Source organism: Falco naumanni, chromosome 11 (assembly GCF_017639655.2).
Source record: "Falco naumanni isolate bFalNau1 chromosome 11, bFalNau1.pat, whole genome shotgun sequence".
In the NCBI taxonomy this organism is placed as follows: domain Eukaryota; kingdom Metazoa; phylum Chordata; class Aves; order Falconiformes; family Falconidae; genus Falco; species Falco naumanni.
In genome coordinates this window covers 35,100,069-35,117,362 of record NC_054064.1, presented here as the reverse complement: position 1 = coordinate 35,117,362, position 17,294 = coordinate 35,100,069, and the positions used below count along the sequence as shown (strand labels likewise).

Below are 17,294 nucleotides of genomic sequence, written 5' to 3'. Positions count from 1 at the left end.
AGCGCTCATTCACAGGCACCACGACCGAGCATCAGATGCTACAGTGGGAAGGGCGACGGCCACAACGGACTTAGGCGAAGCTGCCGAGCAGCCAGCGCACGCTGCTGCAGCTCGGCCCAAACGGCACACCGGGTGCCACGGCCTACACCTGCCCTTGGTCACCGCCTCAGGCCACGGCCGCGCTTGGGGCTCACGGCCCGCCTCGGCCCGGCCGGGAACTAGCGCCGCGGCGAGCAGCGCGGGGCCGGCCCCGCCGCACTGGCTGCGCCCCAGCCGGCTGCGCCCGGCCCCGCGCCCCCCGCGGACGTGTGCCCACCGATCTTGGGTCCAGGCGGGTCCGCGAAGACGTGGTAGCGGACGCCCCGCGGCAGCTCCCTTCTGCCCAGCTTCTGCGCCAGCTGCTGCCGGTATGCCAGCGCCTGCTCCGCGTCGGCCGCCGTCACCGCCACGACGTCCCAGAAGTCGCCGGGGCGGGCGGCCTTCCCTGCGGGCACAGCGGCAGCCCCCGGTCAGGCCCGCGCCCCTGCCGCTCGGCCCCTGCCGCCCGCCGCCAGGGCTGCCCCCGCCCGCGCCGCCCCACCTCTGAGCGCCGCGAACCGCGCCAGCCGCCGCGCCGTGGCCTCCCGCCGCGCCGCGCTCCGCTCGCCGCCCGCCGCCGGCATGGCCGTGCTCCGCGCCGGCGCCGCCCCAGCCGGAAAGGAAGCGCCGCGCCGGGGTCCGGGGCGGGCCCGGCGGCCGGGGGCGGGCCGGCTGCGGAGCGGGCGGGAGGCTGGCGGCGGCGGCGCGGGGCCGCTCCCGAGGCCCCTGCTCGGCCGCGGCTCGCCGGTGAGGGGACGCCTGGCGCGGGGGCCGGAGGGAGGCCTGCCCGCGCCGCCCTGCCCGCGCTCGCTGCTGCTCTGCGCCCTTCTCCTGCCCCCGTTCACTCGTAACAGCGCCCGGTCGCGCGGTTCGGGGCGCTCGGTGCCGCGGACAGCGCGTTGTGCCGGCGCGCCGCCCCCGGCCGGAGCCTGCCCCTCGGCCTGCGGCGGGCCGGGCTCCGCGGCGCGCCCGGGGGGCGGTGTGCCGCCTCGCTCTAGGCTGGTGTTACGGCGCCGTGCCAATCGCGGCAGGCGTAGGGTGAGTTAAGGTTGCTGGTTTGGTAATTAATTAAGGAACGGAGTCCTAACGGCGGTGCGGTTGTTGGCTGAAGCCCTGCCGGGCAGAGCTGCCCGGTGTGCGGTGGCGCTGCCCCCCGGGGTACGCTCTGAGCGCGGAGCTGCGCGGGGCTGGCGTTCGGCGAGTGACCCTGCAGGGGCTGGCTGCGGGCGCTTGCAGGGTGTGTAGTCTACGGGCAGTAGTCACAGAGCTGGAAGTTTTTCCCGCTGCAGTTATTTGCCCTGGATATTGTAGGTTTTGATCTGCGGACCTCATCTGTCTCCCTGAATTTAGAGTTTGCTGAGACCTCAGACACCAGATAGAAACAGATGAAAATGAAAGGGGGGTTTGTCTCCGTAAGATCTCATTAAAGATCTTAATTACATAATTTTAAGGTCACAAAGACCTTAAAAAGTAGTTGTAAAAGCACTATAGGAGCTGCTAAAAAAAAAAAAAAAAGACTTAGGACATTAAAAAAATGTTATGAAAAATCCATGGTTTCTCATGATTGTAAACCACTGACAGAGAAGATTAAAGAAAAAAAATGAATACTTTACTGCTGCTGTATCAGTTTGAGACTTTTCTGTGATGCATGTGATAACAGCCTTAGAATAATGCACACTTGCAGAAGTCTGTTTGATCTTTCCTTATGTTCTCAACTTACTCTAGTAAGGAACATCCTGATGTTCTTAACTTACTCTAGTAAGGAACACAGTCTATTTTGTTGGAGCTATGCTTGGTTGTTTTCTTTTGCATTGGGTGTTCATTCTTGGCAGCAGCTTTATTGACTTAAGTGAGAAAAAGTTCCTGGGTCCTAAGTCCAGCTTTAAAGACATAAGGTTTAGTTGCAAAAGATGAAGATTCACTGCTTTTTACAGGGTTTTTTAGTGTTGTTTTCCCCTTTCTTACCTTCTGGGTAATGTGGCATTGGTGATGAATTCCATCAATTGACTGTATTTCATGAACCCAATTAAAAACTGCATCACCCCAATTACATTAAAAAGTGCTCTAGACATTAAGCAAACATTTCCTATTTTAAGTGGGAAGAACGAGTGATTTTTAACAAAGCTGGGGACCCTCAGCTATTATCCAGTGTCTCATTCCTTGCGAGTAATTTATTTGCCAAGGGAGAATGCCTAGCTTTCTGAACTGCAAAAAGGAATTGAAGTTGGGAAATCTTTTTATTATATTATGGTAGATGCTCCCTTACTGATTGCGTTTTTCTTACTCTTACCTCTGTCTCGCATGTCTTAAGACATTGTATCTAATAAATACAGTTTGAAGAAGATGTCTTTTGTAACTTATCTGTTTCAGTCAATAGTGACAGTTTTCACAGTATGATTAAAAATACGTACTAATTTACAAGTCATTTAGGAAGCTACTAGACATACACAGTAATTAATGGTTTTCTGACAATACTACTAATTCCTTTCTAACAGCAGCAAGCCTTTGAAGCTATAATTAGGGCTCTAATGCTTGCAATGAAATATTGCTGCAGTTGAACAGAATTTTTGTTTTGAACTTCTTATTGTTAGTCAGGCTTCCTAATGCATATGTTTCTGTTTGCGCTCTCTAAGATACGTCTAGAATAATTATTGGATCCAACTATTCGTGGTAATAATATCTTTGAATATTATTTCAGTTGGATGGTTATTCATACTTCTAATAGTGGTATTTTATGAAAACTTAATCTGATAGTTGATTCCAGGAAATAACAGGTTTTCATCAATACTGCATTGCTCTGTCCCCCAGAGTTTCAAATAATATATTATGTCGGTGATTCATTGGATTCACTTGGCGGAGCCAGTAAACGTCTCCAGGAAATACTGTGTGTGAAAGCAGAGGTGCTTACCGTTGGTGCTAAGTAAAGAATCCCAGGAGAGTTTTGTAAGAGCAAAACTATTTATGCTGGTATTTAACTGAAGTATAAGTCCCCAAATTGCATTTTTCTACAGAAATTGTGGTTAGAAACCAGCAGAAAATGCGTATGTTGTGTGTTGCTGAAACACATACCTGATCATGTTGGTCTCCCTTAACCTTCAGGGTTTGGTGTGAACTGCCTTCAGTCCAGCTCAGCTCTGCAATCCTTGTGTCAGGTAGAGAAAATGTATTAATATACAACTCATTGTATCTGTGTGTGAACATTTGGTTGAGTAAATAAAATGTGAGTGTTGTGGAATCATGCCAGTAGTTAGCAAAGTACTTTCTGTAACCCCTTGGAATGCAATGTTTTGTATACAATATGTTGTTAGCATGACAGTATTTCTTACTTAAACAGTTAGTACTGCTGGAGTTTTTCTGCTCTGTGGGTGTATGGTATTTTACAAGTAGTAGTATAACAAATATCTGGATATTTTCTTTGGTTATCTGAGATTCTCCTTTTAAAGCTGAACACACAGCCTTTTACATAGTCTCTGTATTCTTCTTTTCCTGGATCTCTGAGGGATGAATCAAAGAAAGGAGCTTATTAAAAATAAGTTAACTGAGGATGGGATATCTTGTTTCTACTTAAAAAAATCTGATACTTGATTGTCGATGAGCTATAGATGGGAATCTGTTGTAAAAAATTTAGAAGGTCTGGTCATGTAGTTCGGTTAAATGGATTGTATCTAAAGAATGTGGTGCATTTGCAATACTGTATTTTTACTTAAAATACGCATCTTCTCAAATAATTACATTATCAGTATTGATTCACTTGGTGCTGTGCTTGACTTCGATGCACACCAGGTAAATAGTAATACTTTGTGAAGATGCAAAAATGAATTTGATTTGTCTTTAGACTTGTGTAATTATATTCCGTAGGAGCAATGCGTAGTTTGAATGAAGTATTTCGTTAGAGGGAAAGATCTTCTATGTTCATTTTTTTTACTAGGAACAAGTGGTTACATCTTGGGCTTGCAGAGTTTTTGCCATTTGTGATAAAAAGGCAAGTGTTTTCCCCATGGCTACCCTGCCGTTTGTGGAGAAGGCCTGGTACCAGAAGTTTCAGTGTTTGATGTCTCCCTTCCTTTATGAAGGAATGGAAAGAATGACAATGGTAATGTAGTTAGTTATCAAGATTTTTCAATATTGAAATGGATTTGGCTTAAGGACTGTAGTTCAAAAAAAAATATTTTTGCTGCGCAGAGGAAATGATAGAATAACTTCTTGTGAGTATTTTGTACATGTTTTAAATGACATAAACAATAGGAAAAGTCTATACAACAGCTTACATATTTTAAGCTGGTAATGATTTATTCTTCCTGCTGTGTGTTGAAGTGCTTCATCTGTCTCCCTGCAAATGGCTAAACCAGGAAGGCATCTGTTGCTTCCCCCATCCCCAGACTTACTCAGAAGGTTTTTCTGTAGATGCTTGGTATACGTTTTCCAGTTCTCACTTTTGATCTACCGTTAATCTACTATTTAATCTTCCAGTTCATGGAGCAAAGTTTAACTTCAGTCTGCAGTTTCACATTTGGCCTTCAGAGCTCTATACGTGCTGGAGATAAAATGAGACAGAACAAGCCAGAAACAGAAAAATTCTGCAACCCTGCTTAGAACAACCTCATCCAAAATTCCACTCTTAACGGATTTCTTGCGGTAAGTCCAGCTTTGCTAGATGTGTAAAAAGACAGTGCTGTACGGGATGGCTGAGAGCGTGCCTGGTGTTTCACGGCTGCTGCAGTGAGCTCTGGGTTTAGCGTCATCATCCTGCAGGCGCGAAGGCCAGGTTCAGCCATTGTCTAGTTGGTAATTTAATTCTGTGTATTCCGGTATTGAGCAGGCCTGTATATGGTGGTTTATAAAACCTTAGTTGTTAATAAATTACATTTTTCTGAAGGATGAATTTTCATCATTACTTCAGATATGGCACCTTCCATGTCCACTGTGTTGGAGGGATGAAGGAATGAAGGAATTTCATTATCTTCATGATAATGAAATTGGAAAAATGGCTAATGTGCACTCGTAATCTTTTGGTCCTAATCTGATAGGCCTCACCTTGTTTGATACGCCACTGAGCCTGAAAATAGCGTGTAGGCATATTGTTATTAATGGCATTTTCTCCTTCAAAGCACTGGGTTACTGTGCAATTTCTGATGAGGGAATTGTTGAGAGATGGAAACTTCCTGACAAACAAAAATGTTTTTGCCATTGTCTTCTCCTTGATGTCTCTCCTATTGCTAGAGAGGTAAGCCAGCTCATGGCACGCTGTTCTCTAAAAGGTTTGGTTGTGAGGATGTTATTTCTGATTGCATGGCTCTTGTTTAATTAGAATCATTAATGCAAAATATTATTGAACTGTGCACAATCTAATAGGATTAGGGATCCATTACTGAAAATGTTGATTTAACGTGGCTGTATAATGTTTTTAAGGTGATGTAGTGGGATTGTATAGTATGTTTTTCATAATGGATCATTTATGTATTAAGAACAATACTCAACTGAATATATGCAGTTCACTTAGCTCACACCCAGTTCCTAATTCTTCTGTCCTTCACGTTCGTTCATACCTCCTGAGGCATCCTTTGGCTGAACGGGCAAGAGATCATACCTGACATCCTTGTACGTCTTAAACCAGTTGAGCTTCCCAAGTTGAGAAGATAAAATTTTTGCAGAACTTGTGCTGGGTTCCAGTGCTGAGGTCCTCTTTCTAGACGCAAAGTAGTGGTCCATGCCCACTGTGTGTGGTTAGAGCAGGTCCCGTTGGCTGCCCTGCTGCTGTCCCCTGCTTTGCCTTCCGACAGGTGAATTAAGCAGGCTGGGGACATTGCTCTGGCCCCGGGGCCAAATGGCATGCACAGAGGTCTTTCAGAAATCTTATTTAATACTTCATCTCTACTTGCTTGATGGGAGAAGAAAAATACAGATGTAGAGAGATAAGAAGCCTGTGTTTTATTGCTTTCTGGTGTTTCCTTCGGACTCTGGACTATGTTGTCCTGTCCTGTGCATTTTCTTATCAGTTTTCTCTAGAAGTATTTTCAGCATGCCTTTTCTCACCTTGGCTGGATTTACAGCTGAATGAAATATTTCTTCTTTACTACAAAGTCATACTATTTTGTTTTCCTCTATATTCAGGGTTTTCCATTTGGTTTTTAAAAATTTCCCCATTTATTTTTTGTGTGACTCCTTTCTAAACATTTTCATTATAATTTCTGTTACTTTGTCTTTGGGGAACCCAGGTCCTTTGCCTGAAAGCAGATAGGGAAAAATTTCTCCTGCTTCTAACCATTCTCTAAGCCCAGTAGTTGTTGTAAAATATTTTCCATTTTCTAGGCCAGTAGGCATATGTTAAGTCTTTCATCAAAACTGGCTACCTTGAGATGTTTCATGATAAAGCTATTTTGTTATTACAAGTGTTCATCAAAATCCATGACTTAAATGCAGACGGGCTCTTGCACTGTTTCTGCATAGGACAGTATGTTTTCATAGGCTATTTGTAAATTGGTTGTTGCCTTGGTGACTAAGGATAGCAAAGACACCACCAAAAACATTATCAATTGTCTTAAAATTTCTAACCGTATTTTTGTAAATGATCACTCAATGTGACTCAAGTCCCTTTTGATAGAACAAAACTATCACTTATGGAATTTCAAGTGCTTGTTAATAGTCAGTCATTATTTAATCTATACAGTTTTAAATATGCCAGTGATTCAAAAAATAATACTTGTAGAAGTAAAAAAAAAATATGAAAAATTTCTGTGCATGGAACAGACTGTACTTTTACTTCACACAGCATAACTTGATTTGGTAGGCTATGTAAATCCACTAATGTTATGAGATATGAAAATTTCTATGTTATTTGCTTTTCCCGAAGTATGGTAGCATGAGAAATTTGGTACCTCAAAATAAAAAATACACAAGGACTGTACTGTGAGCCAGAACATGGGATCTGCACAACTCTGAACTTGGTGTCTTTCATATTATAATTTTTCAAGGTCATTGTATTAGAACTCTGTGTATTAGAATTATACACACACTGCATTCAACAAGATACTTCTTTTGTCATTGAGGATGAACTTTTGGAGTCTCAGCATTTGTTTACAAAGTTAGTTTAATTTGTTAAAGTCAAGTGAATGGCAGAAAACAAATACAGTAAGTAGCATCTCTACTGCAAATAAAATCATTACTGCATTCTCACTTTATCCCTTACATTGTGAAGAACTTGATTCTGTTTCACTGTGAAGATGTAAAATAGCTTCGTTTGCATGTAAACCTGCCCATACTTTATAACTACAAGAGCAATCACTCCAGTAATAATACTAAAAAGCAGTATTTGATATCTGGATTTATTCTATTGGAGAACTTTATCAAAAGTTTGTATATCAGGATTTATTTTAGCATTTTGTCAGATCCCAGTGCTGAAACTATTTACAGGAGTTATCCAGACCTCATGCATTTTTGCTGTTTGGTGAAGTTAATAGATGTTAATAGATGCAGTTCTGTTGGTCAAAGCATTTCTTCATTCAAGCCTGTTTTGATAAGTCAGTGTAGTGCATCCTGACTTTGTAGGCTACGTGATTTACTTTGTGTGATTTTCTCTCTAGCTTGCATGTTTAGCTGTGCTTTCACCAGGTACAGTGATCTGTGCTGTTGTCCACCATGACATGTATACTTGGATTGCAGTAATTTTCCTGGGCCTGGAGGCTTTCTGCAGTTTGTTGATATTTTAACGTATAGTTGTTGTCTTGTTATTTTCTTGAAGTAGGTTATTTTCTTGCAGCTTTCCAGAACAGGGTTGTACCTTCTGCTTTTTCTTTACCATCTCTACTGTCTAGTATAAGAATGGTTAATGGAACAGCAAAGTATTAGTGTTCTTCAAAAGGCAGAAGAGGGGGAAATAAGTGTGTTTGACAGAATTTACTTCCTTTGATTCTCAAAAGCTTTGGTAACCTGTAATATATTTATGCATTTTTCCTTGGAGTGAAAGCATGTTCTTGTGAACAAGTGAGGCAGAAATGCAGGAGGATGCCTGGGGGAGGTGGAACATACAGTTACTCAGCATTGTTCAACATAAACAATGAAAGACTGATTTTTGAGGAGACATTATTCCTTCTCTTCCCAGTAAGTGCAGCCTTAGCTTTGGTTACCACTTTTTTTTTCAGAACTGCAGTTTCAGGTGTGGTAGAGCTGGTTTTGGTCCTGACCTTTCTGTGGCGGCGGCTGAGGTCTGTGGAATTTACTCTGCATAGGTTGTTGCTCCTGTCATTAGATGATGTCGTGTTTGCTTTACATCTGCTTCAAAGCTCTTGGGGTTGTTTATCCCAGAGGAGGACTTGCCTTTTGGGTGACCTTGTGAAAAATTCCCTGTTCGCGATTGGTGCTATAGTTGGATCTTTTTTTGGCATTTTTTGTATTTCCTCAACTCATTTCCTGAGGATGTTTTTAAATTTGTGTTCTGTCCATCAGAATTTTAATCAAGACATAAGAGGATCATGGCATTATTTTTCTGCCTATTGATCCGTCTTATTTCAGTTTGTTTCAGTGGTATTTTAGTCTATTTTTATTTAGTGGTTAAATAAAAAAGATTAAAAAAAATCACTGCCCCAGTGATAGTTTTTCTGAACTACTAAGCTTGTGAAGAGTGACAGCATCTGTATTATTTTGAAAGACCAAGCTTTTCCTCTGGGAGAGTGACATTTTCTCACTCCAGCTACATAATTAAAAATAATCTTGGAACACTAACGCTGTGGGTATGCAGAGCAGTGTGCCGCTTTCAGGGTGGGCTGGTGGAGCTGGTGATTAACCACCGTGCTATGACTAGGATGTTGGTGTGGGTACCTGGGGAGCCCTGCGAGGTTCCTTTGGTGTGTCAGAAGCTGCATTTGAAACGATGGGAAGGGGTTTGCTCATGCTGTTTGATGCATGGTGTCTGAAGAGCCGTAGTCTTTGTTAGCAGAGGTAAGCTGCCTCACTAGTTCACTAACCTGCTGCGGCTCTTAAAAATGTCTTCTGGGTGTCCGAGAGGAAAAACTGTTAAAACGGAGAAATCATATCTCCAGATTTTTCTGCTGCTCTGTAGCAGGCTGCCCGATTTTGCTTGTTGTTTTGTATAATTCTTGAGTTACGGCAACTTCATATCGAAGCAGTCCAGAAAAAAACAGTCTGTGGTTTTTATTAACTCATGATTAGTAACCTGGAGGATAAACCACCACCACCACGTGGCTGGAGGATGAGCACTGTGCAAGCCTAGTGGTGACTTCCAGTGGCATTGGGTTGCCAGAGTGGCTCTGTAAGGCGTGCTCTGGGGCGAGCTTGCCTGCTCGGCTGTGTGCTCTTGGGTAACCTTGCCCACCTTGGCTGCATGCTCAGAGGTGAGCTTGCCCGGAATGCCCCTGTGCAGCATGGCTGAGCATCTGCTTGCTGCTGGCTGTGGGATGAGTGGCATGCTGCGGAGCTTGGCAACAGCACAGCATCCTTTCATCCCACCTGGCCGCGTGTGTGATGGCTAGAGGGCACCGGAGAACACAGCAGCAAGTCAGAAGAGTGAGCAGAAAACTGATGGGAGGTGGGAGGAGAGGGAGCAGGAGCAGTACTGCAGCAGAGGCAGGAGAGCATGGCATGGCAGCAAGGGCAGCAAAACCCCCATAGGGAGACACATCTTAGCAGGGTGGAATAGTGGCTCTGAGTCAGCCAGATGCAAAGCACACCGAGAGGATGATTTATCAAACACCTTTGAGGTGGTGTGGGGTTATGAAAGGAGAAAAATGCTGCCTTGCTTTAATGCTTTGCTGGGAGATTGTGTGTATGCTGACATGAGTCCAAGGAGGACCTGGCCTTAATTCTTGCCAACTGTTATGTGGTGCCTGATACCAAATATTCCACCTAGGTACAAAGGGCATTACTGCACACTGGTAATTTTGAGTTCTTGACACAGATAGCAGGATTAAATGTGATCACAGTGACAAAGCATGCATGCTTTTCTGCCAGTTGGGCACATAACGCATTGTCTTACTTATTCCAGTGTAGCAGCCGAGCTGTGTTTATTATAAAGCAACAAGACTTGTCTTGCAGACTTTTCTGTCCAAACCTCGTGCTGTCATTCCAGGAGAGAAGGGAAATGGTGCTGATGCCCTGATCGTGTGTGTTCAGACAGAGGCAAGTAGCTATAATTCCTAAACACAGCTGTACTCTTAAATGAAGAGCTGTTCAAAGTAGGGACCTTTAACATTTTTGTTCTTCATGCTTATGCATTTTACGTGTTTTTATCGCCATATTACACATTACCATAAAAACCTCAGTGTCTCCATAATGGCTTGAAAACTGTTTCATTATTATGTTAATATGAAGTCCTTTGCAGATGTTTTGTCAATCTTTCTGAAGCACTGTACATTAAAATCTAAAAATTATATACTTACTCTTTATACTTACTAAATATTAACTGTGACTAGCAAGGATTTCCTTGAAATTTGAAGATCTCTTCCAGACAGTGTTTCATTTGATTAAACTCTTTATTTTTGTAACAGAGCACCGTCAAAGCTTTCAGGACAAGAAATATCTTTTCATAAAAAACACTCTCATTTTTCTTATTTCTGATACATTAAAATCAGCCTCTACACTTAAGCAAGGAATACCTGCGTAAAATTAATTTAAAATGACTGCTCCTCCTTCGGTAACAAATCCAGATTTGAATTAAACCAAAGATGAACCTGGTCCCTTGTCTTTTTCACGTACAAGTGCCAGCTGCATGAGAAGGCTAAGAAAACTAATGAAAGATGGTAAGTCTAGAACTTAACTTTCATATGCTAAACGTATGGAAACATACAAACATGAAATATATATGGAAACCCATGTTTAATATTTTATGTGTTAAACCCCTCTCTTTAGGCAGCCTGTCGTTAATGTGAGTGGGGGGGTCCATTCCCCTATCCCCAGCAGCTGCAGCCATGGGGAGGTGAGGCTGGGCTCTCCTTCCCTGGGGCTTGAGCACTCCTCGCCCCTTCCCCATGCCATCCTTGTGCCCCCCCTTCCACAGGCAGGTTATTCGTTCCTTAAAGACCATTCTCTTGACCACTTTTGAATTTGGCATTTTTAAATGGGGTTGTGTTGGCCCGTTTTGTACTATGGGAAACAGTGGGAATGTCCAGTCTCCTTTCTGATCCTCACAGGATTTATTTGAATGCTTGTTTCCATGTGAGTTTGTATTTATTTTATTCCTTATCAATATTTGTGATTTCCATTTGAATGCTTATCTATGCCTTATATAATTTCCATTTTCCATGTGAACTTTTCCCCCCACCACATCTTTTCAGTTCTGGTTATAGCAACTAGAACAGTATTCTTGGTGAGAAGATACAAGTAACCTTAAAAGTGTCACTGTATCCAATTTAATTTCTTTGGCACTCATTTATTAGGTATTATTGTTACATTTTTTCATTGATGGTACACTGTGTTTTCATGATTTTATCAGTATTTTAGAAAGCAATGAAGTTTATCAATAATGGATCATATCATCAATACATATCAATATTATCAGAATATTCTTTTATATGTACATTACTTTGCATTTATCAACACTGAATTTTACCAGCTATTTGTTCATTTGCTTACCTCTGTTAGGTTTCTCTGAAGATCCTCCAGACTGCATTATCTCATTAGTGTAATGAGATGTGCTTTTTGCCATTTTACAAAATGATAGTTGTTAAAGATGGTTAATAAATCCACCTTAGAGGTCTGGAGCGTGTGCCTTGGGTTACACCAACTGTGTTTGTTAGTGCACTGCCCTGTTCAAATGCCAGCAGAGAGCAAGGAGGCATTTTTCTTTCTGCTCAGAAACTTTGCTGCTTTGCCCATAATGCGTGGGAGCTTTTGTTTCTGTTTTCATTTCAGTCATCTTATTTGGCACTGAAATGGGGCTCACTACCAGTCCTTAATTTAAAGGATTACTGCTGGCACCTTGAAAAGACGTGTGGCTTTTACCATACATTGGCATTCCTATGTAGCCACTGATTTTAAACAAGAAAGAGTATTTTCTGTTAGCATCTTGCCCTTGGGCTTGAACATCCTTCAAAGAAGCCCTATGTTATTACTGCAGTTCTGCACTGGCTTAGATGGGGTGAGACCCTGTAACCGATTTAGGTGGGAGAACCCACTGTGTGCGTGTGGTGAAGCCTGGACAAGGGTGGAAGTGACATAAACGGAGCTTTGGGGTTTTGTGACAGGGAGATTGAGTAAATCTGGGAGCAGAGAACAGGAAGATTTCCTCTCACTGCCTGATGATGGTGCTGCAGTGCTGTGGGAAAAATTGCTCCTCGCTGTTCACAGTACATCGTGGATTCAGCTTTTGTTATCGCTACCTTCATTTTTGGGCTGTGTCTGTAGGACACCGGTTGTGTCTAATGCTGTTCAAGTGAGAATAACTTTATAACTCTTTATATCTAAGTAGGGTTGTTGATTGTAAGAGAGGGAAGACTCAATCATAGAATTGTTTAGGTTGGAAAAGACCTTTGAGATCCTCGAGTCCAACTGTTAACCCAGGACTGCCAAATCCACCACTCAAGCATGTCCCTAAGCACTACATCGTGCTTACCGGAGTATTCATTATGATATCCATAAAAAGAAGGTAAACGGACAAGTAGAGCAGCAACCCTGGGGCAGATTCCCCTCTTCAGTAGGCAGGTTTGCCTTACAGGAAGGCTGTGCAATTCCTACTTTGGACGGGTTTAAGTTTGACTGATACAAGTAGACCTTTCTATAGCCTATTTTCTTTGTTGCTGATGGCAGCCCAAAAATTGTCCACCCCAGCTTGGCAGACTTCTTGCCCAAAGGATCCAAGAGACACTTGTGTATGTTTTAGTTCTGCATATATATCACTGCATATTGTATAGGAAAAAACCTCCTTTGTTATTCATCCTCCTTGCTGAGATATGTTAAATAAGCTTGAGGAGTTTAAATATGGATTTTCTTAAATCTTCCAAAATGTCAGACTAGATACTTCATTAACATGAAATAAACATTTTGGTATGGTGGTTCACTTAATTTCAGCTGCAACAAAAGAATTAACTCTGCTTTATTCCAATTTTGAGTATAACTTACTTGTTTATATACTGTGAAATAGTCACAGAAGTGGTTTTTACAGTAGAATTTGTTTGCCTGAACTTCTACTGCGGAGGCATTACGTCAGAGATGAAGATAAATGAATTAACAGTCAAAGCACACCTTCAGCGTGTGATAGGAAACACTTTATGTACCACATCATTAAACCAGAACAGAACACTGAGGGTGAAAAGCGTTCATCTGGGAAAAGAGTAAGTGCACTATTCAAAACATATTTTTTTTTCTAAGATAAACGAACTCTTCAAACAGAGGAAAGAACCATTCTATGAATTCTGGGAAAGTCTGATAAAACCAGAGACTACACGGAGTAATTGTCACTGAACCACAGGCTGGTTAAGGTCAGCAGAGACCTCTGGAGCTCGCCTGGTCCAAGCCCCTGCTCAGGCAGGGCCACCCAGCGCCGGTTGCCCAGGACCATGGCCACTTGGCTTCTGGATATCTCCAAGGATGGAGGCTGCACCACCTCTCTGGTGGTACTTGGTCACCGTCACAGCAAAAAAGAGTCTCTTGGTGTCCAGAGGGACCCTCCTGGGTGTCCCTGTGTGCCTGTTGCCTCCGGTCGTGCCCCTGGGCACCACAGGAGGAGCCTGGCTCTGTCCTCAGCACCCTCCCTGCGGGTGTCTGCGCACACGGACGAGACCCCTGAGCTCTGCTCCAGGCTGAGCAGCCCCAGCTCTGCCAGCCTCTCCTCGGACGAGAGATGCTTCAGACCCTTCAGCTTGGTGGTCCTTTGCTAGAGTCTTTCCAGTCTGTCCACATCTCTCCTGCACTGGGGAACTGGACCCAGTGCTGCTGGTGTGGCCCTACCAGTGCTGGGTGGAGGCAACAGCCACCTCCAGCTGCTGGCAACGCTCCCCCTCATACATCCTGGACTCCACCGACTTTCTGACAGCTGTGCTGGCATATGACACAAATACAAAATAAAGGTAAATCTCTAGGTTTACATGCTGTATGTATGTGAAGCCTGAAGCTTTGATAAGTTAAGTGGCCTTTAATATCCTGGTGGCTGAAAGTAAGGTCTTGGAGAATTTGTGGGGAACTGGAGGTCGGGGGGGGGGGGAGCCGAGGAGGAGCTGGGGTACAGGGGGTCAGGGTGCTGGGGGTTACTGGAGAGGAGTGGTTTTGGTGTAATTTTTGTTCTGCTGTTGTGGCAGTATGATCCCGTTGCTACTGTAGCTGAAACACAGGAATGTGTTACCGCTTAATGTGTTTACCTGTTGCACTCATCTCTAGGTTACGTGTGTGCATGGACAGTGCTTTGCTGCACGGCTGTTAGTGCAGGAGCTCCCCGCAACCGAGTGCAGGACGCTTATTTAGATGCGCCATCTTTTAGGGGGCTTAAACAAGGACTGCTGTACTATCTTAGAGGTATCGGGTATAAAGAGCGTTAGAAATCCCGCTTTTACGAATAGAAGAAATAATCTGCTTCCTTTTTAGATGGAACTTCTCTGCTTTTCTGCCTTTCCAACACCTTTTTGCCCTTTACAGTTTCAAGGTAGGATGGTATTGTCCCACTCTTCTCAGTTAATAATAATTTTCACCTCAGAGAACAGAACTAGGATTTTTTTCTTTCAAAGTTTAAAAACTCCAAAATTATACCACGTAGGCCATATGGCAGAAAAAGGAGGTGAGATAGACGAAAGAAAGTTCAGAGCAGGAGGGTTGGTAGAGTTGTTGGATTTGTCTCCTTCTCTTTTTATAGGTGATTTATCTACAGCATCACTCTGTTTCTTCTTTAAATGGGCTTATAACCTACAATTTTAATTTCATAATGACTTTCATATAGAAAATTTGTGCCATAGAGGGGAGGGAGGTTATGACTAATTTTGAACTAACAATGCTCATTATTTGAACCTGGAAAGCAAACTTCGCTGAAGAGGTGGATTCTGGAAACCGAGTATTCAATGGTAGACACAGTAAAGTAACCATTTAGATAGCCTTTAAAGTTTGAGTTTTTTCTTGTCACATGTCTTTCCAGAGGAAGTATGGTAGTTATTTCCGCTGCTCCAAGAAGAGCCGAAAAGTCCACAGAGCATTTCTTCCAAATCTTTGATGACTTATGATATGTCTGGCCTTAATATAAAAAATCTTTTGTTTGGATGTTGCTCTTTCTTTCGCTAGATCTGTTTCATGTATTTTATCATATAGATGATGAAGTATGCGAGGTGCGCAGCAAGGTGAATGGCAGTGCTGCTGGCATCACGACTGCGACACATCCTGGCTTTGCCAACCCAGCCCTCGTATTTGGCACGCTGTGAGAAGGGCTGTCCCCAGAAATGGCCCTGTGCCTGGCACGTCCTGCCTTGTGCTTCGTCCCCTGTGCCCACGTCACACTCGCTGTGACGCGGGGCTCATCCCCGCGCTGCCGCTGTCCTGGCTGCTGTGCCTGTGCAGGATGGCCAGAGGGGTGTGCGCTGCCCCAGCCCCTGCCATGCTGGCACGTCCCGGCGTCCCGTACCTGCACAGGTTCCCCAGCTGCGGCACAGCTGGTTGTGTCCTGGGGAGGTTTTATCATGTGGGCCTGGAAGAAAGCTTGTTTCGGAGCTGATTTTACTGGTTGTTTCTGAGTATTATGTCCTTTGTAGTCTTTTATGTTCTGTTAGTGGAAAGGCCAACACTTGGATACAAATGTGACAGTTGTGGTGATGCTTGTAACATACAGCCATAGTTACACAAGTGCTGAAAAGATGATAATGATTATCCTTTCAGTTGCAAAAAAAAACACCCAAAAAGACTTTCTAATTGTGTTTAGTTCTTAATATCCATCCTTGTATTTGCACCTGCTGTGTGTCCTGTCATGCATCATCTTCCAGGATAGTATAAAACTGTCATTAGGTATTGGGGAGGTGCTTGGATATATACTCAAAATACCAGCTAGTAGAATGATGCTAGTGAGGGGGTGTGTGAAGCAGTTAGGAATTAATACATCAGTTCTAAAGTGTTAACGTTAGCTAGTCCTTCACTTGGTGATCTTCTTGAAGTTTATCTGTTCTGCAGCCCAGTTTCTGATAGCCACCCTCTCTCAAGCTCGAGGGGCTCTGCATAGCTCCATTTCCCAGTCACTGCTGGCCCCACAGGGACGAAATGCTGGAGTCCCAGTTTCCCTGTCTGCAGCATTGCATCTGTGTTCATGGGAGCCCAGTGGTTTTACCCAGTGTCCCTCATTAGGTGACAGTGCATGAAGGCTGATGCACACCAGGGCTGTTCCCTGAGACAGGCGGGTGTCTTCTGGCAAGGGCTTGCAGAATCGCCGCAGCTCGGCCACTTCAGGCAATAGTGCCCTGTCGTCAGACAAAATCCAAATTTGCCGCAGATGTTTGACCTATCCGATCTACATAGCATTGTAGGAATAAATGGAGTTTGGACTACATTCTGGGAGGCTGGGGTGCTCTCATGTGCTGGCAATTCTGTCTCAGCGTGAGCAGCGTGAGCTTGGGCAGGGCAGTCCATGTTCCAGCTTCCCTCCCTGAAGAGGAGAACATCCCAGCAGGGATCCTTATACTGAGAGTGGGAAGGCTAATCCTTGTTAATCCAGCCTTGATTCAATGCTAACTCCAAAGTACAAAAAGCGGAGAGTACAAAAAATTGGGCAGAAGGGGGATGTGTTGTAACTTTCGGAGTGCTGTATTTTGTTTGTATTGCATTTTATTATGACACACAAGGAGAAGAACCAAGGCTTTATAACAGTTTTAGGAACAGAGCACTTGGTTTGGAAACAAAATCCCCTGCAAAAATAATTCTTAGTCTTATATACGGTCATGCTGTTAAGATTTTCCTTGTAAATAAAGTGACATAGACACTATTTTAATCTGGTTTATATTTGGGTTATAAAACCAGGAAAATTGGATTTTAAATGTGAATGTAGTAGATGGAATATATGTTTCCACATAAATCTGATGCATAGTTTCAAGGGAAATACTGGAGAACTGTTTTACCAGTAGACAAGGAATACATTTAAAATATGGACATGCAGAAACTTATTTTGTATTATTGTCTGCCTGTATACAGTTTTATAGAGTGAATTTGGCATTGTGAGAAGATTTTTAAAAAATCTATTTAAAAAAGCAGCTAGTCTAGGGAGTTGTGAAACTTTCAGGAAATCATTCATTTTTACTTACTTTGTTTAC

General features: G+C 43.5%; 1 protein-coding gene and 1 long non-coding RNA gene across 4 annotated transcripts in view; one reads left to right on the top strand and one right to left on the bottom strand.

Annotated features, from left to right (window-relative positions):
- LOC121095715 (serine/threonine-protein kinase TNNI3K) overlaps positions 1 to 662 on the bottom strand; it is a 116,484-nt gene extending 115,822 nt beyond the window's left edge. Inside the window, exons 1-2 of the mRNA XM_040610889.1 lie at positions 581 to 662; positions 317 to 484 (exon numbers count right to left, since the gene is read on the bottom strand). Of these exons, the coding sequence (XP_040466823.1) occupies positions 317 to 484; positions 581 to 662 (250 nt within the window). The remainder of the gene's footprint in view (positions 1 to 316; positions 485 to 580) is intronic.
- A 66-nt stretch (positions 663 to 728) lies between these two features.
- Positions 729 to 17,294, top strand: part of LOC121095559 — an 88,469-nt gene continuing 71,903 nt past the window's right edge. For 2 of the 3 annotated variants that reach the window (XR_005830148.1, XR_005830147.1), the window contains exons 1-4: positions 748 to 1,116; positions 3,178 to 3,230; positions 4,007 to 4,171; positions 4,549 to 4,713. This is a non-coding gene — a long non-coding RNA (uncharacterized LOC121095559). Of the gene's footprint in view, positions 1,117 to 3,177; positions 3,231 to 4,006; positions 4,172 to 4,548; positions 4,714 to 17,294 lie in introns of all 3 variants that reach the window. The other variant, XR_005830149.1, reaches the window with a different exon arrangement.